This window comes from Lagopus muta, chromosome 24 (genome assembly GCF_023343835.1).
Source record: "Lagopus muta isolate bLagMut1 chromosome 24, bLagMut1 primary, whole genome shotgun sequence".
NCBI lineage: Eukaryota > Metazoa > Chordata > Aves > Galliformes > Phasianidae > Lagopus > Lagopus muta.
In genome coordinates, this window is record NC_064456.1 from 2,435,404 (window position 1) to 2,455,852 (window position 20,449).

Consider the following 20,449-nt stretch of genomic DNA (forward strand, 5'->3'; position numbering starts at 1 on the left):
TGAAACGGAGCGGTGGTTTCCCAGAAGCAATGTTTGTCTGCTTTTAATTACTACTATTATTTTTCTGTCTGTGTCAGTAATCCCATAACTTTAAGCTTCACAGCCAGTCAGTGATCAGCATCTATCTCTGTGACCCAGCCTGATTTCCAGAGACCTGCAAATGCCTCAGAAAGGACAACAGATAAAAGGTGTAAGGCTGTTTTTTTGGGACATGTGGGTGTGTAACCTTAGAGCAGAAGCAGTTTATAATGGTGCTTTGTGCGTGTTCACTGTGAGACAAGGCAGCCAAAGGATTTTCATTTTTGGCAATGAAAATCTCTCTTTGCAGGTTTATCAAGATTGCAGGTACGTGGCTGGGAGCTGTTTAAATCACATAAGCTGAAACCAGCTCAGAAACATAAACAGGAACACATGTACCATAGATGACTTTAGGTCAATTAGAGTTCTAGATTCTTCTCTTGAATAGTCAATAAAAACTGCAGGGAAGGTCTCTTGCCTCATCTTTTGTTCCAACAAATGCAGTCACTGCTGAAGGCAGAGATGAGGAGGAGCCTTCTGCAGGGAGTCCCTCAGAGTGCAAATGACCTGCTTGGTTTTCCCATGCATTGGGAATATGCTGTGAGATAGGGGGAAGAAGAACAGCCTGCACGCTGTCACTGCTACCAGCTCACGTTGACAGAATCGTTTATCACAGCCCTTCTCGAGGCCAAATGAAATGTGATAGATGCAGAAGTGGTCCTGCTCGTGCCAGATTAACTGTCCGATTGTATACATGCATTAATCAGACTCTAATAATAATAATAATGTACAGTGAGAGCAGTGTTTTCCTGCCTCATGCTGTAATGGCAGGCTAATTATTAACAGCACAAGGCAATCCACAGTTCAGGCATTTTCCACAGGTGTCTGACCAGTTCCTCTCTTTATGAACTCCCCTGGCTTGATTTTGTGTGCCTTTTGTATGCCCTGTGCCTGTCGTGCCTGAGATGCTCTGCTCACAGAACCCAATTCATGGTGTGATACAAGCTCGCCTGCTTCTCCTGGGGGTTTTGGGGTGTGATGCAGCCTAACTGCTGTGATAAAGCACTTCCAGGCTTTCAGAAGATAGAACTGTTTCACATCACTTAAACCAGCTAATTTTTTCTAGCTAATTATGGATCTTCATGTCCTCTCCCTCTCTCTTTCTCATTAACTTTGGGACAATGGAGGAGTGGACTGGAATTTGGTAGAAAGCTCTTCTCTGATTGAAGTTGGCAGCTGATAAATGTTTTTTATGAGGCATTTTGGAGGGGGGGGTGTTAATAATAATGAAGTAATTAAACTATTGTTGATGGTGGCTTTCCTGCAATCAGTGCTGCTTTCCTTCCAGGAGTCCCAGCTGTGTGCCCAGCAGCCGGTGCAGAGCGAGTTAGTGCAGAGGTGCCAGCAGCTGCAGTCCAGGTTATCTACACTGAAGATAGAAAACGAAGAGGTGAGTTAATTGACCCAAATCAGCAACGCTTCTGCCGTTTCCAGAGGGCAGTGGCAGCTAATTAAGGAGGAACAGAGTTGTCGTGCTCCTCTTCTATGAAGATTTGTAGTGAAATTCAAGAGTAAGGCAGCAGTGTGTTAAGTTGTGACTTTGCATAAAGGCTGAGTGCATGGAGGGGAGCCATTAAAATATGCACTCACCCTTTTTTTCCCCGTCCTTAACTCAATAGAAGTGGTTTTAGTTAAGGAGGAACAGCTAAATGTGATGCTTCAAAGTGAAGTCAGTGAATAACGGAAGGTAAGAGCTAATTTTGGTTTAATTGGTCATCTAGGATGAGGAGAGTTCTTGGGCAAAATGGGCAGCCCCTTTTTGTCTAACAGGCTGATTGTGGCCCTCAGCAAAGATTTGCAGTGCACCAAAGCCTTTTTGTAATCTCACGTTTCTGTTACACCCAATAGATGTAATTACAGAAGTAAGATGTTTATTTCTTTCTTCCAGAACTCCTTGCTTTGAGGTTAAATTTCCCTGCTTCCCTTCCTCACCTCAGCCTGTAAGGTTGCAGCCCTTGTCTGACCGCATGCTCAGCATGCACCAAGCCTTCCTTTGTAGGGATGGTGTTCTGTTAATGAGCACAACTTGTACCTCACTTACAGCTCACATGTACGACTCAGAAGTAATTCTTGTTTATCAGTAAAATGCTCTGCAGTAACATGAATTCTTTCTTTGTTTCCCCACTTGCATCATAGCTCCATTTTCTCAAGCATTTTCTCTTATTCTTGCTGGCCAGGTGAAGAAGACCATGGAAGCTACACTGCAGACAATCCAGGACATAGTCACGATAGAGGACTTTGATGTCTCTGACTGCTTTCAGTACAGCAACTCCATGGAGTCTGTTAAATCCACTGTATCAGAAACCTTCATGAGCAAACCAAGCATTGCCAAGAGACGAGCCAACCAGCAGGAGACAGAGCAGTTCTATTTCACAGTAAGGAGTTAATTTTCAGTGTGAGCATGTATAATGTTTTTAGAATTATGCTTGCAGGAGTGAGCAAAATAATGCTATCATCTTGCAAAAGTGCTTCTGTAATTGATTTTGGACAAGCAGAGTGAGCATATTAGGTTGTAAAAAGAGCTGCTTTGAGTTCTTTACAAGTATACTGGGATATGTTTGTCTGTTGATGCAAGTTTAGTGTGGATAAATCGTGTAAAATTTGATTTCTCCTCTGTCTGTGGGGAAAACAGCTATCAACAGGGCAAAGCTGCAGCAGCGTGCTGCTCCAAAGCTGCCACATCAGGCACCAGGCTGATCTGCCATTGGGCTGGCAGAAATATGCTTGAGATGGGTTTTTCAGGCCTTGGAGATGTGAGGAGCAGCTGCTTCGGGGTGTGATGGGTATTGGTGAGAGGGCAGGGCTGTGCAGCAGGGCGCCCTTTGTGTAGGGGAAAATCAAATGCGTGAGCAGCGCGGTGTGCATGCAGTGCTGGAGAATATGAAGTGAAAGAAAAACGTTGGCTTCCAAGAGTGTAAGCCATGCTGGAAGCCCCAGTTGTTGCATTGGTAGTCAGGCAGGGCTCACAGGTTGATGCAGTGATAGGAATCAAATAGCACCGAGTTGCAGCTTTCCACAGAAGGCAAGTTGTTGCACTTATGCTGCGATGGCCGTGGCAGAAGGAAGGTTTGTATTCAGAACAGAAGAGGACAGCACAGGGTGGGTGTCTGTGCTAAGATTATGAAGCAGTGGAGGAGCAGCAGCAGCAAATCAGTGGACGTTTACCAAGGGTGAGTGCATACTTAGGACATGGGTAAGTGTTACACAAGCCTCCACTGCTCATTGCTCTTGCAGCAGTGTCCTGCTGGCCCACCTGCAGCACCTGATCCCCCTGCCCTGAATCACTGCCTTGTTCAGAGCTGCTCCTGGGGGGCAAAGGGGAGGAGAACCGCTTTGCTTTCCAGATTGTAGGCAGTTAAGGATGTGGGACAGGGAGAAAAAACTGTGCTTCTCTGCAGCCTGAAAAGCACTGAGACTTATTCCCATGGGGTGGGGAGATAAGGGCTGGGCTGTGCTTTGTGCTCCCACCCACCCACTGCCTTGTGCTGGAAAAGTACTGGTGTGAGTGAGGGTGTGGGGAAGGTGTCAGGCTGCTTGCATTTGAGGAGATGCTGGGTGTGAAGGTTCACCTTCCCTGTCTGACAGCAGATTTTCACCTCTTCAGTTCTTACGATGTGGAAATCACGTCGTTTGAGGATGTTTCTCCTGCGTTGTGTCCGACTCCACTGTGCTGACAGAACTGAAATCCTGAGGAGTTCATCCATACTTCAGTGTTTTCATTTATTTTAGCTAAGCCATGAATTGAACGCATCCTTAATTCCTTCCAAAAAAAAAAGAAAGCCTTCATTTGAAATCACTGATTTTTTTTTTGTTTCCTGAGAGCTCTGCTGACAGGGCGCAGAGCGACAGGCATGAGGAAGCGTGAGGAATACATGGCATATGTGCTCCTTGTTGGTTGGAACCCTCCCTTCTCTCTCGTAACCCAATCCCTGCAGCTCTGCTATAGGCAGGCGATGTGCTCAGCGTCTGTTGGAGCTATTTTGAGCTGAGCCTTCTTGTGCTGCCTCTCCTCTCCTCACATTGGCTGTGAGGCAGCAGCTCGGCGCCTTCCAGAGTCACATTTATCCTCACATCCCCACTTACACGTTTAAAGGGGGGTCAAAATTTGGTGCAAAAATGTAACTGGTTAAGAAAACACATTCAGTATTGGCAAAGGGGGGCTGCAGAGGAGTCCTACATCATCTGGTGCTTTCTTTCTGCCATAGCGACCCATGCTTGCTGCTGGAGCAACCAGAAAGCTGAAGCTTTGCAATGGGAGGTGCTGGCACTGCCCAAAAGGGATGGATCTCATGATGTTTCTGTTTGGTTTTATCAACTAAAGGGACACAGACTGTGGAGTTTAGCAGTTCAAGCTTTGTGTTTATATTGCTTCTTGATTTGTACCCTTGGGGCTTGCATCCAGGTTGCTCCCATTGTACAAATACCATTTTTCCCCTTAAGGATTCATGGTGTGGTTGGGCAATACCAGACCAGAACTGGAAGAAAGTGAATCACGTTGGGAAAGCTGAAGACAGGAGCAGAACCTTGTGTTACAATGAGAATCTTTTCCTTGTGTTTGTGTTACAATGAGAATCTTTTCCTTGTGTTTGTGTTTCTAGCTCTTGTTTAAAAAGTATCTCATGTTTCTAAAGGATGGTCCGTGGTGTTTGCAGTGTCCTGAGCTGTATATTGAGTGTAAACATGTGCTGATTATAATATGGCTGGCTACTGTACAATGGTATTTCATGTGCTGCGGCACAACAGAGATAAATAATGCTGTTCTGAGCTGCAAAGAGATGAAAGAACTGTAAAAACGGCGTTTGCAGAGCTGTGAAAGATCAGGAGCAAGTGGGAAAAGTGACTGTGTGACTGCATAATGTTTCTCCGAGGGAACAAATCCCAACTTCCATAGCATCTCTATTTGTTTTGCCATGTTTCCCCCCCACCCAATGCTGTGTATCACCCAGAGTGGAGGCAGACGCAGTGTTTGACGAGTGAAGTGGGGTGAGAGAGGTTAAATGGGAGAATAAGCACAGTAGCAGCCTTTTAGCTGGGAGAAACAGATTGCTCATTCAGCTGGCGGTGATGCATTTCCATTTCCCCGTCTGAGGAGGAGATGTTTGACAGCTCCTCAGATGTCTGAACGATGCCAAACGTTCCACTGATTCCACAGTGAGACAATAGGAATGGCACACAGATATGCATGGGCAGAGCAGTGGGTTTGCACCCACCTAGGGGGAGGTTGATGCATTCTTTGCACTGCAGTGCAGTTCAGTTCTTTGTCACTGCATTCGGAATTCATGACCTGCAGATGCAGTCGTAGGAATCAGCTGTCCACTGGTCACATTGTTTTCTTCCACTCTTCCAGAAAATGAAGGAGTATCTGGAGGGCAGGAACCTGATAACGAAGCTTCAGGCCAAGCACGACCTCCTTCAGAAGACCCTGGGAGAAAGTGAGTGGGGACCTGCATGTCTGTGCCTGCATTGCCCAGCTAACTGTCTACAATGACCCAGCAAAGTGAACCTTTTCACATTTCACGAATTTCCTTTTTCCAATCCTCCTGATGGAGAAGCCAGCTGACCTACATGGCTGCTTGAATAATGGGGAACAGAAAGAGCTTAATGAGTCATTAGCGTGCATCGCTCGTTTGGTAAAACGAAGCGTGCGCCCGCTTGCTCATCCTGACCCCTCCCCATCTGTGCACGTTCTGCTTCTCACTGAATAATCCATACTGAGTAAACCTCGTGACTTCCACATCAGTGATGAGTTCCAAAGCACTGCCTCGTTAGGTGGGTCGGGAGGTTTTGCTTCCAACCTCTGGGGGTGATGCAGACTGAGCTCGTGTAAGTGAACGTGGCTTTTGTTGGGAGAAAAATGAATGAATTTTGCAACGTGGAAAATATGTTGCCCATCTGCATGACACTAGGCATTTGTTGTTGGTGTCAGAACAAAGCAAGGTTTCTTTTCCTTCGTGTTACGGGCAAATTGTGTTGGCCAAACATTCCTGAACTACGCATCCAAGTTTCCATAGAAACCTGACTGCTTCATATTTGCAGAGGAGAAGGTTTGAAGGTCTGGGTGTCAGGTCACAGGCTGGCTCTGGGTTTCTAGGCCAGGGAAGGGCTCGTGGTTGTGACTTAATGGGACTCCCCACCGTTTGTGCTGTGCAAATCTTCTGAATGGAAACTTAAACAGCATGTGGTCCTTTAAGCACTTTTGCTTTCGGTTTAAAAATTACACTGCAAAAAAACAAAAGCAACACAAAAAAAACCCCACTGTTGCAGTAATTAAGAGCTTCCTGTTTATCAGACCCAAACTGGAAGGTAAGGCATGAAATGAACCTTGTGCTTGGTAGAGGTTCTCATCTCTCAGTCTGTAAAGAAGGATGGATTCAGGGCTCTGTGTCCTTGAGGTATTATTTCTGCATCTGAATATCTCACAGTGACACAGCAGTGCCCCTGTGAGTGCTGACATTCCTGGATCACAGCTCTGTGCACCCAGCCCTGTTTTCTCTTATCCTGCCTGTCCCTCACAGGCAGCCCAGGCTGTGCTGGGGAGGAAAGAGGAGGAAATGAAATGTGATTTCTGCATTGCTGTGTAGGTTTAAAGGCTGGTTCTGTTCTCGTGTGGTTGCTTTGCAATAGCAGAGCTTAGCTGCTCTGTGAAGGGCCCAGTCTGTGCTGGGCTGAGCTCCAGCAGCTCCCAAAAAACATCTCTTCTGTCACCTGTGAGATCAGAGGAGCTGAGAAAGCCAGGCACATTGTGTGTTGGAGTTAGCAGGTTAATGGTATGAGCTGTAACCGTGTCAAGGCTTATTCATAAAATGGCACTTAAATGACACGTGGGCAAATAAAATCCCTTTCAATGAATCCCAGGAACACGTTTAGAAGCTTTGCTGAATAACAAGCATACAGCTGCATGCCTTCTGTCCCCGGAAACCCCTGAGTTTGTTTTGGCTTTTGTTCTTTGCCCCATTCTCAGGCAACATTTAATGGTCCTCTTGCAAGGTACCTTAATCTAAAGATGACAAGTTCCAGTAATAGAAATAGCAGCAAGTCTTCCTGTGTACAAGCAGTGATGTCCCTGCCTGCTGTATGCTCTGCAGGAGCCCCTTGATGTTGCTGCAGCAGTGGAATTTATATATATGAATATTCCGTGATGGAAATGGGACAGATGGCTGGAAATTCTGCTTCAGAGTAACATTTTTGTGTAAATTATGCACTGTTTGGGCTTTAGGTGGGGAAGGGAAAGCAGCTATCAAGATGCGTGCAACTCATTGTCAGCCATCAGCAATTAGCCATGTCCCTCCTTCGTTCCTCCTCCTCTTCAGGAGCAGGAAGGCATTGCAGGAAGGTGGATTTCCAGCTCAGATCAGTGTGGTTTTGCTGATGCTGGCCTGGCCAGCGTGATTCCCACAGCCCACACTGCTTCGCTGTCTCTCTCTGTGCTATTTGAGAACGATGCTGCACAGGCAGCAGTTGTTAGCTTGGCTGCTTCCTCACAAACTCAGTGCAAGTCAATGGAACGTTTTTATAGATGTTTGTGGAAAATATCATTAAATGTCTGCCTCCCAAAATAGCCTCATGCAAGCGAGCTCGGTCCATGGGCTAACAATTCTGCAAATGTTTCCAATCTTGCTAAGTGGCTTTATAAAGTATAATCTCTCTCCCTAGCAATTCCCCTGGGAAAGGGGAGGGCGGGAGAGGTTGACAAGCCCAGTTTTTTGGCAGCTAAAGTCACCAATTAAGAGTGCACAGGGAAGCAATTTCCAAAAACAATGCTTTCTAAAGCAAGAGTGCTGGGGCAGCCCGAGCTGTTCTGTGCTTTGCTGGGGGGGCCGTGCTCTGCTGACCTCCTTGGCAGTGCTGCAGGGATGCTCACCTCCAACCTTCCGACTCTCCTTGTCCTCCTCCCAAACCCTGCAGAGCAGCAGAAGGTATTTTCCCATTCCTCTCCCCTAATGATGGCTTTTTTTGTTTGTCTCCACCACAGGTCAAAGGACGGACTGCTCTCTTGCCAGGTAGGTGTGGCACAGAGGCTCACTTTTGCTGCAAATCCATTGCCAGCCCAGGATACGTTAGGAAAAAATATAAATAAATTCATTTCACTGGTGTGTAACCACATTCCCAGCCTTAAATACCATTGCAGCACATCAGTACGGAGTGGTGGTGCTCCTGGTTTTGTCCCATGCTCTGCTCTGCAATGGAACTGGGTTGCAGCAAGCCCTGGAGAATCACCTCCTCACTTGTAATTAGGACCAATCACCGAGCAATAACTAACCTTCCCTTGATGGGGTTTTTATAAAGCATAACAAATGTCTGTCTGCAGATGGATGGGTTTGGGGAGCTGGGCTGTGCGTGGGGGCTGTGCATCATCCTGCCTTGTAACAAAGGGAAGGTGATTACTGCTGATCCACAGCCATTACTACTTTTCAGATTCCTCACAGCAAAGCAGAGCTGACAGGTCCTAATTAGTGCCTGACGTCTGTAATAATAAAATATTATTCATCATGAAACAATTTTAAATATCAAAGAATCATTACTGCTAATAGATTAAAATAGGCCTTATTGTCAGTGACAGCCCATGGAATCTGCTTGCTTTTTTTTTGTTTTTGTGGGCTCATTCAGTGTCTTTGATTTATTCTTTTTCCTAAAAGGAATTTCCCCTAAATTAACAATCTGGTTTTTTTTGTGTGTGTATGTTTTTTTTTTCCTCCCCAAATTGCAGTTCTAATCACCTTATTTATAATTCAGCAGCCATCTGCTTGAATGAGAGGCATTAGGGCCTTTCTCCCACTATCTCCCATACTTCATTCCTTACCAGGGACTATAGGAATCTTAAACCCCAGTAATAAATCTTAGGGCGATATCTTGGCAAAGGAAGGCTCCTTCCTTGTTTCCCTGCAATTAATGTCTTCCAGCATCACTAAATGAGGCCGTCATGATTTGAATGGAGTTGGCTGAGCCTGGCTGGTGTTGGGGGCACTCATTTGTGTGTCTGTTTGAAGGCTCCCCATGCAGGCACAGGGCTCTGCAGTGCTGCTCTCTGGCAGCTGCTCCCACCTGCTCCAATTTATAGCAAACTTCACCTCGAGTGAGGAGTGAACAGAGCAGATTTCCATACGGTTGGAATTAAAGCGTCAGGGGTGATCTTTTGTTGGGCTCCCTTGTGTCTGTGTCAGGTTTGTGGTGATTTAAAGTCACTTAAAATCATACAAAGTTCCACACGCTGAACGAGACGAAGTCGTTATGATTTGTGTGTCTGGCTCCTTCCCTGCCAAATCAGTGTGGCTTGGAATACCAAGCAAGAGCTACGATTGTACAGAATTATCTTGACTTTTTCTCCTCTGTTTTTCCTCTGGCATCGATGGGCTGTTCTGATCTCATCAGCGGCAGACGCAGCTCCACTGTCAGAAAGCAGGTAATCAGTGTTTGCTTAAGTAATGGGGTGTGTGTATGTGTGTGCAGATGGGGATAGATGGGAAACTGAAGCCTCTCCATCCTTTTCTTCCACGATCCCATTTCGTCCTGCTTTCAATGGAACTGCTGCCTGCTGGTTCCCTAACTGAAATCAATAAACACAGATCTGCAGCCTCCATTCGTTTTCTCTGACAAAAACTTCAAAAAGGGTTTTATTCTGCCAGTGTTTCTGAGGGACCTGGAGCCAAAGAAGCCAAACAGCCTTGAGCTGTCTGCACGGTCATGCTTTATGGGTTTCATGTTGCTCTATTTCTTTGTCCCCTTTCCCTTTGTTTTCTCTCTGGAATGCTATTAGAGCAGTACCTTCTTGCTTGTTGCCTCCTTGTAATGAAGATTTACAACAGCAGTGCATTGGTTTGCTGGCTGTAGTGAGTAATTTATTACTTTTTAGAACCTAAACAGATCTGGAACTGCACTGGAGCAGAACGTGGCAGATGAAAGGGCAGATTTGCTCTCTGTTGTTTCCCCCCAATGCAACCCACCCCAATTTCTGCAGCACGTTTGGATATGAGGAATATGGAGATCTGCATAGAGCAAAGCTCACATCCATAGCAGTGCTATCATTAAGATCTGGGTAGTCTTGCAGTCTTGGAGCACGTTATGCTCTGGGCTTTTGGAGGCTTGGAAGTTTGCCTTCATCACCAGTCGTTGTACTGGGACCAAATGAGAATTTCTAGTCCTGCCTTTGTTTCTCTTGTTTTGTTTTGTTTTTTTGCCATCCCTCTGCATTCTGACTGCTGTTCTTTTCTCCCTGTTGTGCAGGATTCCTCTCAAGCCATTCCCCTGGTCGTGGAGAGCTGCATACGGTTCATTAGCAGGCATGGTGCGTTCATGAGCAAAAAATTTCCTGTTCTCTCTCTATAACTTTACATATATATGTATAACTTTATAGACATAGAAGCCTTCTGAAATGCTCAGAGTAGATTGGGACATGATACTTACAAAGATGGAGACTGGAGACTGCGAGATACAGAACGAGTGCTGGCTTTTTGCTATGTGCTTGATGGTGTGAGTGCTCCTAATTCCTCCAGGCTGCTGCACGTAACTGATGCTGTAAAGGTAGAAAGCAGTAAGCTGTGCTTCCAGCAACGTTCCTTTATGAAATAAGGTTCCCATCCTGAAGTACCACTCACACCTCACCTCCCTTCACCTTGTTTTGGGATGTGAAATGTGGCTTTCACCACTCATAACTGTGCTTCTTGTAGAGGAGGAGGAATACTCCCAGCACTGAATGTAAGAGGTCAAGTAGTGAATTAATTGCTTGCTCATTGCTGCAGTGAGACGATTTGTCCCTGTTTCTGAGGTTAACTTCACAGCTTTGAATGCTGTAGAAGATTTTATAGGTTTGTTTTACTTTGTTTTCATTTTTAATCAATATCATCTGTTGGTAGCATGCGAAGCAGCTGTTAATTAACATACGTGGAAAGAGGTTGCATTTATCTTCATTAACCAAGCCAGAGCCAAATAGCAGGTCCCGTTTCGTTTTCCTTGTCTAATTACCATCTCACATTAGAAACTATAATTGGGAGTTCCATTCTCATCATCACCTGGGAGAGCCAAGGGCTGTAATCCTTTACTAAGGCCGTAATTGGACATTTGGTGGAGAAATCATTGAATCCACACAGAGCGAATCAGAGCCTGATCAAATGGGAGACATCAGGAGGTTTTACTTTCTAGAAGTGCGTTCCTGGTTGGGTCATCAACAGACACATTTCCCAACAAAGTCAACTGATTTCTGCACAGTGTGAGATGGTGGCCTGAAGGTACAGCCTGCAATGAGGAGGAATATGCTTATAGACAGCAAATCCACTTGAGTGGGAAGGAGCCATACAGCTGCTGTAGGAGTTGATGTGGTTGGAGGTGGCCTGGCTGACATTTACGACTGCTTTCCTCTATGGGAATGGGATGAATGTCATTCCCCTCCTTGCTTCTCCACGCTCAGAGTTGTCTCTTTTTGCTGTTGTGAAGCTGTTTCACAGCTGCTAGCTGCAGCACTACAGAGCTTCCATTGCACTGTGATAAGAACAGCACCAGAAATTGAGAGGAACAGCAGTGCACAGATGCATTCAGGAGAGCTTATGAGTTTGTGGTTGTCATTATAAATGAAGCAAAGGCCTTGCAACACTCCCTGTTTCGGATAGCATGCAATTAAAAGCCTCAAGTGAATATGAGTTGATTTTGCAGACGTAAAGAAGGCTTTGTTCATGAGTTGTGATGGTTGGTGCTCAGCTTCCACCATGCAACCATACAGTCCTGGTGGTGGTGGGATGCTGGAACATCTCAGCTAGCTGACGGTTGCTTTTCATGGCTTTGCTAATGGTGGTGTTCAGCAGGAATGGCTTAAAGACCATCCTGGAGCCCTGGGTTTGGGTGGTGCTGGGGAGTGGAATGCTTCCATGGGCTGCTTTGCCCTGGGCCATAGCAGCATTGAGCAGCAGGCTGCTTCCTCGTGCCGTTGGCAGTGCTGTACTTTTGGCTGTTAAATTATTAGGTTGTGATTTTCTCTGGGTTGTCAAATCCCATGGGATCCTCCAGGGTACAGGATGGCACGCATGGCTGCTATAACCAAGGTATTGTGTCAGTTCCTTGGGAAGGGTTAATGTTTTTTCCTCAGTGCTGCTGTGTTCTGTTTCTGTACACATCCACACAGTACGTAGGAAGACTGCTTTTCTCAGAGCATCCTTGTTTTGGTGCATGTTTCTTACATTTCCTGTATCACATACGCTGCAGCTGAGCAGGATGCAAGCTTGTTGATCAGCATCTCTCGTTGCCTTTCAGGTTTGCAGCATGAGGGAATATTCAGGGTGTCTGGATCACAAGTGGAAGTGAATGACATAAAAAATGCATTTGAGAGAGGTAAGGAGGATCTTTTCCAGTGTCTCAGAAACGATTGCCAAAGGTGTCAATGCGTCAGAATGTTCTGAAGGAGTGTTTTTTTGAATGCAACTTCCATTCTGTTCCTGTACTTCTTGTTTCCTGAGTGGCTGTAGCCCAAACACCTCCCTGGTGCTCATTAACCTTGAATTCTCCATGTTGTTTGGCACCATGCTTTCTCTCTTGTCGAGTGTATAATAAATATTCTGAACTCAATCCTCGCTCATGTCCAACAGCTTATTGATTATTTGCAGCGCTGTAGAATAGAGAGGAATTCATTATTGGGTGCAAATTATTTTCCTGCCCACCCCCTGCAAGCTCTGTGAGCAGTTTGTTTGCTGGAGGACGAAGTCTTGTATATTCCATGTTCTTAGAATGCAACCTGGCTACATTCATTTTAAATATCAGCAAACGAGAGTAAGTTTCAAGATGCAGTTAACATGGTGTAGCTTTTAATAGATTTCCTTTTTTTTTTCTATGTAAAGAACCTTTCCATACAAAGGCATAGAATGACTGGGAAGCTCCTGACTCATCAGCTTCTTGCTGGGCTGCTCTCCCCAAACTGAGCAGGTTCAGAAGAGCTTTGCACTCAGACAGTCCTGGTCGGGTCATTGGAGACAGCAGGGCTTCTGTTAAATCTCTGTGTACATCACTCATGGGGGAAATGGTTTCAAACTGAAGGAGGAAAGATTTGGATTGGATATAAAGAAGTTTTGTACAGTAAGGATGGCGAGGTGCTGGAATGGGTTGCCCAGACAGGTGATGGAAACAGCTGAGGTCGGGCTGGTGGGGGTTGTGAGCACCTGATGGGCTGTGGGTGTCCCTGTTGGTTGCAGGGGAGTGGGACCAAATGGCCCTTAAGGGTCCCTTCCAACTCAAAGAACTCTGAAGTAATATGCTTGGTATGTTACTGAGCTTGCTATTGGGAGAGAGCAGCAGCAGGCTTTTGGGAAGAGAGGATTTTAATGGACAGCGTGGCATCTTATGTCACCCACCTTTATCTCCATCAGTTTGAGAACAGAAGTTCTCAAGGGCAGAGAAGGCAGAAACGTGTGTCACAGTGTAAGTAGAGGCCTGGTATCAGTTAGGCCCCTTTTAAATAAAAGGAATAGCTGTCATCTTGAGAAAGCAGCCAGTTGTTCCAGCACTAATGTGCAGAAATAAATGATTTCTTGCTTCCTCTCACTTGTTTCTCTGATATACAGGACTGACAAAGTTAACCGTAATGTCCTTGCAGTTTATTACTTCCTCCAGAACCCTTGGTGGCAGTTAATATCAAGGATAATGCTCTGGTTCTTAGTGCCCATTTATTATCTGGTGTGTTATTAAGATTATAGGCAAGCTTTGGTAATTCCAGTCACATAATGGATATATATAGCTTCAATCTGAGGTTTGCCCCGTCATTAAATCTAATTATATGCAATGGGGGAGTTTTCCATAGGGAGCAACTCCTTAAGTGGGCTTTTTTGTCACACAAACAGTGGCGTATCTGCAGTGACAAATTGTTTGGCCCAGAAACACCCCTGCAGCTCAGCACAAGGTGTGTGCTCTGCTGAGCCTGCTTGTGATGCTCATTGCCCTCCTGTGTGTGCACCGAATGCAGGTGGGCTTCAGCTGTGAGTTTGCTGCTGAATGTTGCCCTCAGTAGTGGCTCAGTGAAGCTCTCACCATACCAGAAGCCTGAGGTTTCTGTCAGAGGCTTCTGTTCTTGACTGCTGCCTTCAGGGAGCTCTGCCTCAATGCTGTTGGTGCAGCTGCAGGAGGTGGGATGAACTCCGTGCTGCATGAATTTTTTCCTCCAGCTGAGTTGCATCCTTCCATCCTGATTGTTTTCTCCACTCTTCTGATCTTTCTTGCTTGTTTCTTTGATACCAAGGTGAAGATCCTTTAGCTGGGGACCAGAATGACCATGACATGGATTCAATAGCAGGAGTTCTGAAGCTCTATTTCCGAGGGCTGGAGCATCCTCTCTTCCCCAAGGACATTTTTCATGATCTGATTGCCTGTGTCAGTAAGTACAGATATAGAAATGAACAGATTGTAAAGGCTGAATCGTGGATTTGTCTGAGATAAAGGTTTGTGCCAGGATTCTTCAAACAAGAATAGAGCAAAATCCTCTACTTCTGAAAAAAAACCAACTGATCTTCAGGACCTCTTATCAGAAAGTGTGAGAAATGCTGCTTCAGAAACAGAAGGTGTTTCCAGCAGGGTTTCCTCCTGGTGCTAATAGATGTGCTGCCTGTGTGCTGACACTCCTGCACGCACTGTTCAGCAAGGCAGTAGCCATCTGCCTTTGGCTTGGTTGCCACAAGGGGCCATCTATTGAATTTGAATCACAAGAGCAGTGGCAGTCCAGCTGTTAACATTTTTGGTTGTTTCTAAAGGTGGTTGTGATGGGCAGGGGGTCTGTGTTGATACTGGAGTAACCTCGTGTTACACAGCCTCACTATTGCTGTGTTGCTTAGAAGGAAAGAATGATTCCATTGTCCTGGTGGTGAAATGGCCTTTGCAGTGGCGGCCTTTGAAGCAAAGCAAGAGATAAGTGCTTCTAAAATGACTCGTGATTGTCTTCTCCCGATAAATGCATTTACAGAGTTGAATTCACATTACATAAGAAGAAAAAATCTGCTTCCAAATAAGCTCCCCTTTCTGGGCTGATTTATGCTGCCCACTTGTTTCTCAGTAGGCTGCTGCACACAGAGCTTTTTGCCTCACCCTTTAACTATGTTAATTCTCCTTTGAGTGTTGTACAATTTCTTTTTTTGAACACCCACCTTTCTAAGCTAACTTGAATGAGCTATTATGCCAGAGCTATTGAAGGAGATGACATCCAGTGCTCCCACGCTAGGAAGGAGCCTGCAGTGAGCTTTTCCATGTTCTGGGTCCTTAGTTGCAAAGGCATCACACACAGGACCTGCAGCCTTTGGCAGGCAGCTGGTGAATCCAGGAAACAGGCTGACCCTTGTGCTGTGCTGGCTGCATGTTTTAATGTTTTACCTGGGAACCATCCCATATACTGACTGCATTGGGACTCAGTGGTGAGCTGGGGATGCAGTGATAACTCAGTGATGCTCCTTCTTCCTTTCAGCAATGGATAATTTGCAAGAGAGAGCGCTCCACATCCGAAAGGTGCTTCTGAACCTCCCTAAGACCACTCTGATCGTAATGAGATACCTCTTTGCATTCCTCAACCAGTGAGTACCTGCTGCAGAGCCAGCCTTGATCCTGCTGCAATCTGAGCAACGATTCAAAGCACAAGTGTCACTAGATGACTCCTGCATCTGTCTTTCCTGAGCTTTTGAGCCTTGCTGATGTTCCTCCAGATGTTAATGCCATCTCAAAGGAACTCCAGCAGTGGAAGTGAATGATGTTGCTGGCAAACGAAGTGAAAGGTGATAAGGAGGGATCAGAAATTGCATCCCACGCCAGCAAGGAGCACTGTGTACTAAATAGCATGACTGACGTTACTGTTTTAAAGCTGTCCATCACATGTGATGGGTTTGTTGGGCAGCCCAGCAGAATCATAGAATTGTTCAGGTTGGAAAAGACCTGAAAATCAGCAAGTCCAACCGCAGCTTCCTCCAGCACTGAGGTCTCAACACCTGGGGTAGCACAAAAGGAAGATTTCCTACCTGGGAATTAGCACATTTAAATACTCCCCTGCTGAGGTTGGTAGTGTTGAGTGATGCTGCTGTTCTTCATCACGCTCATCTTAACAGCAGGAACAAAGAAAAGGAGAGATTGCATCGGGATGTGTTTTAAATCTGCATAAGGTGGTTAAGCTATAAACGGGGATTTGAGCAGGGCTGGGATCAAATCAATAAGGCTGTTAAAATCTCGTTGAGGTTTCTATTTCATCTCTTTGTTATGCTGTCAGTCTGTCTTTTGTCTTTTTTTCACAAAACCCCAGAATATTCAATTTCTAGGAGAACAGCTCCAGCAGCAGGAAGCCCAAAGCCAACCTTCCTCACTCATCTGTGTTCTCCAGCAGATGATGGTGGTGATGATAACATTTTCTGCTGTTAACCCTCCTCCCCACATCTGTCTCTTGCAGTTTATCGCAGTTCAGTGAAGAGAATATGATGGATCCCTACAATTTAGCCATCTGCTTTGGGCCAACGCTGATGTCGGTGCCTGAAGGTCACGATCAAGTCTCTTGCCAAGCCCATGTCAATGAACTGATCAAAACCATCATCATCCAACATGAGAACATCTTCCCAGGACCGAGGGAGCTGGAGGGTCCAATGTATAGCAGAGGTGGAAGCACTGAGGATTACTGGTATGATGGGTTCCACTGAGGGGAAAATGAATGGGTGCACGTTTGTTTGCTGGTCAGAATGCTCCAGTCGTGCATTTTGCATTGTCTTAAATAGGATTCAGGCATCTAGCCCAGCCTCTCAGATTCAGTATAATGCAAGAGAAGACGCCTCTGCTACCTCCAGACAGTCATTAACTTAGAAAGTCTCTCCAATCCTGGTTTTGCCTTCTCTGGTTGTGTAGAGTGGCTTTAGTTCAGAGGAAGGATCGCTTGCAGCCGAACCCAAAAAGCTGTGGCATGGTGGAGTTTTCAGGGCAGCGCTGATGGTGGGGGGAGGGAAGAGAGAGGAATGCAAAATCACCATTTCCATCCAGCTTAAAGCTCGAGAGGCCCGGCCTCGTGTTCAGTCTGAAAGCAACATCTGGAAGCAATTCAGCCAGCGCGGCTCCTGTCATCTGCAGGGGAAGGTGGGGGGGTGGGGGAAGGAGAGGAGGTGTTTTCTTTCCTACTGGCTGGGCTGATCTCTCCCACTGAAAATGAGGAATGTTCAGTCGTGTCCTGCTTCTCCCCTCACCCCCCCAAGTTCCCTCCTCCACTGTCACAAGAATGCAAATGATTATTTTCATATACTAAAATAAATATATTTTTTTAAATGAAGTCACTCTGGTGACAGAGCTGCCCTTGTTTTCCTGTCTTGTTCCAGAGTAATTATAACTATCAGCTCATTCCATGTATGTGCAGTGAGAAGCAGTTATTTCTCACTAACTGCTATAGCAGAATTCCTGCCAGTGTCTCTTTTGGAAATATGATTTCTTCATTCTGACATTTCTAATTAATGTTACGTATAATTGGATTGTATAGGGGGAAAAAGACTTAAGAATTCTTAAAACCTGCAAGAAATACACCGACAAAAGCCTTTGTCCTGTGAGGTGGAAGGATTAACAATGTGAAATGCTCAGCACAGTGCAGTGTGTGCAGCAATTCACATAGGATGTAGGGTGCAGTGTGTCCTGCAGAGTAGCACTGCTTTCCTGAAGGCACTTTGCCCTTCCTAACCGCCCTGATGTGAAACCCTGCTGAGCACAGAGGGGTAAAAATGACCAGGGAAGGCTACTTATGATGTGAGGAAGAAGCATCTGGTTCCCACTGCAGGCTTCCCACAGCCCTGCTGTTCACACAGCTGCTGGTTGCTGCCCATAGGGCTCCTTGCTGCAAAGCATGCCTGAAGCAGAGGGAAGCCATGCAGCTCAGCTCATTCATTGGGAGTGAAGCCTGTGATGTTTGTAATTGCACTGTGCCACTTGGCTGCTCTCAGTATTTCGCCTTGGAGCTTGCAGGCTGTGTTGCCCTATGGGTGGACGTGCCGTGGAGGTCAGAAGCAGCTTGCCTGGGGCAGAGGAGGGCAGGGTTTGGAGTTGGTGGTGGAAATTCAGGGCCTGTGATGCAGGCATCTTTGAAATACCGCCTTGCTTCAAGCCCAGAGCTTTGCTGCTGTCTTTCTGTCCATCTGACAGTGCAGAACAGCTCAGTGTTAGCAGCATATTCAGCCTACATGCTGGCATTGCAGGGAAGAGGAGCACAGAGATGCTCTGGCAGCACACCCAGCTGCACCATGATGTCCAGCAGCCCCAGGTTTCTCCTCCCACCCCCTGGGCTTGCAGGCTGTCCCTGCAGTGCAGGCGGGTGCTTTGGCACTGAGTGCTGCTGGAGGCACATGGGCTTCTCTGCAATACTTAGCTGTGCAGCGTTGGCTGTACGCGACATTACTTCACAGTCTGCACGAAACCTTAACCCTCAGTTCTGGGTTCCCCTTGGGACCTCCGTTTGGCCTTAAATCCTTCTGTAAACTTTATGAAGTAGCGTGAGGGCTTTGCAAAGGATGGGAAAGGTTGGTTCTGAGGCACTGGCTCAGATGTGGATTATGCACAAACGGGATGCTGGAATTATTCAAACCTTTTACCCCTTCTTTTTTTTTTTTTCCCATTCTCTTTTAAAGGAGTAGGAGAGGTAGGTGTTCCTGCAGGTCCTGCCAGAATCTGTCTTTCTATAAACATAAATGAGTACTCCTGGTGGGTTTGGTGCTCTGTAAATAAAGATTGCAGGCAATCCGTCTAACTGGTGAGATGGACTGGGCAGCCTGTGATGAAAGGGAAGGAGGGAGATGGCAAACTCAGACCTGGAAATATCACTGTGAATTTAGAAATAATTTCCCTGAGGAAGTGGCAGCTATCTCATCAGTCACATAATGAGCTAATTAGAGCAGTGGAGATGATAGCTGGGGGAATCGTTCTGGCATAGCAGAGAGGAGCTAGACCCAATGTGCCATTGCTGTCTGACTCCTAAAGATCTCCAGAGCCATGGGCTGCAGGGTCTGAAGTTAGACTGCTCTGACAGCATACAGAAGCTCTTGCTTAAGCAAATCAGAGCTTGCTTTGGTTGGGTTTTACAAGCTGACTTCAGCACGTGCAAATGCATCCATCGCAGTGAAACCTGGCTATTGGCTTCCCAAATGAATGTTCCTGATTATCTTTTATTATTGTTATTATTATTATTATTTTTGGTGAATGGGGAAGCTCAATGAAGCACTGTCTGTTTGTTTGTTTGTTTGTTTTCCCTCTGTTTCAGTGAAAGCCCTCATGGAGAAAGGGCCTCTGCAGAGGATGCAGTGCAGGACGTGGCTGCGGAGCACCACACCAGCGATGACGGTTCGTAGCTCCGTGGTTCACTGCAGAACCCAATGGGGGTAAAGGGGATGGAGCTTTGCAGTTTCAGTTCAAAGTTAAATCTAAAACGGGGTTGAAATCGTAAAACATCATTGTACAGCATTTGTTCCCCTTGAATCCTGCACCTTTGGAAAGCAGCCCTTTCTGCCAAGCGTTTGTCGATTTAGCAGCAGGCCTGGGAGCACTCCAAGCTGCTGGAAGATTTTGGAGTTGGAAGGCACGAAGGAAGGATGGAGCCAGAGGCTGAGTGTGCTTCAGCGTGTTCTCCTGCTCCTCTCTGTGCGTGCCAGGCTGTTCTCCTCCAGTAGCTCTGGCAGGGAGCTCAGTGCCTTGAGCTGCAGTGGTTCTGCCTCATGGAAGCAAGCAGACAAAAATCCAGACCTGCTCACCTTCCTATGGGAAGACAGATTTTAGGGCAGGGTCCTGGTGGCATCTCTGCTTGATAATTTTTTGGTCTTCCTAAGGAAACCCCATTACCCTTCTTGTGGCCTCATTAGTAAAAAGGGATGCCAGCTATGAGAACTGCCCGGGATTTCCTAAGATCTTGGGGTGGCTGTTACACCTCCAAAGCCTCTTTTTTCAGTGGGGAACAGCTGCATGTGAACACCGTGTGGGACAGAGGAAAATTACATTATGGATGTGAAACTGGTTCCCAGAGCATAACAAAGAGTGTAACCAGCATGTAAGGCAAAGTGACCGAAACAGGATGTAGTACATTTAATTCTTTTTTGACCCCTTGCATTTTTCTTAAAGTCTTGATTTTATTTGAGATGGTCTCAGTTGTAAAGATGGGAGGAGGATGGCTTTTCCTTTCAGCGAGGTGCTGTCATTTAAATCTTCATTTGGTCATTCATCATTTTGGTCTTCAGCCATTTGCTCTGAAGCCCTGTCATGCTCCTGTGCTGCCTTTTGCTCTCTCTGCTCCACCAGCTGTCTAACAAACCCTTCCTGTGGCATTGCTGTGCTCCTGCTGGCTGCATGGTGTTTGTGCACCACTCTCAAAGTAAGCCACGTTTGAGCACTGCTCAAATGCTGCAGCATCAGTGCTCCTGCAGCA

The 20,449-nt window shown here is 46.2% G+C and overlaps 1 protein-coding gene across 8 annotated transcripts in view; it reads left to right on the forward strand.

Moving 5' to 3' along the window:
* The window catches only part of SRGAP2 (SLIT-ROBO Rho GTPase activating protein 2), an 82,706-nt gene that overhangs the window by 50,358 nt on the left and 11,899 nt on the right, over window positions 1-20,449 (forward strand). For all 8 annotated transcript variants that reach the window (XM_048926094.1, XM_048926093.1, XM_048926095.1 and 5 more), the window contains 11 exons: window positions 1,367-1,468; window positions 2,256-2,453; window positions 5,426-5,510; window positions 8,051-8,078; window positions 9,448-9,478; window positions 10,300-10,360; window positions 12,316-12,393; window positions 14,288-14,422; window positions 15,500-15,605; window positions 16,466-16,690; window positions 19,295-19,374. In XM_048926094.1, the coding sequence (XP_048782051.1) occupies window positions 1,367-1,468; window positions 2,256-2,453; window positions 5,426-5,510; window positions 8,051-8,078; window positions 9,448-9,478; window positions 10,300-10,360; window positions 12,316-12,393; window positions 14,288-14,422; window positions 15,500-15,605; window positions 16,466-16,690; window positions 19,295-19,374 (1,129 nt within the window). The remainder of the gene's footprint in view (window positions 1-1,366; window positions 1,469-2,255; window positions 2,454-5,425; window positions 5,511-8,050; window positions 8,079-9,447; window positions 9,479-10,299; window positions 10,361-12,315; window positions 12,394-14,287; window positions 14,423-15,499; window positions 15,606-16,465; window positions 16,691-19,294; window positions 19,375-20,449) is intronic.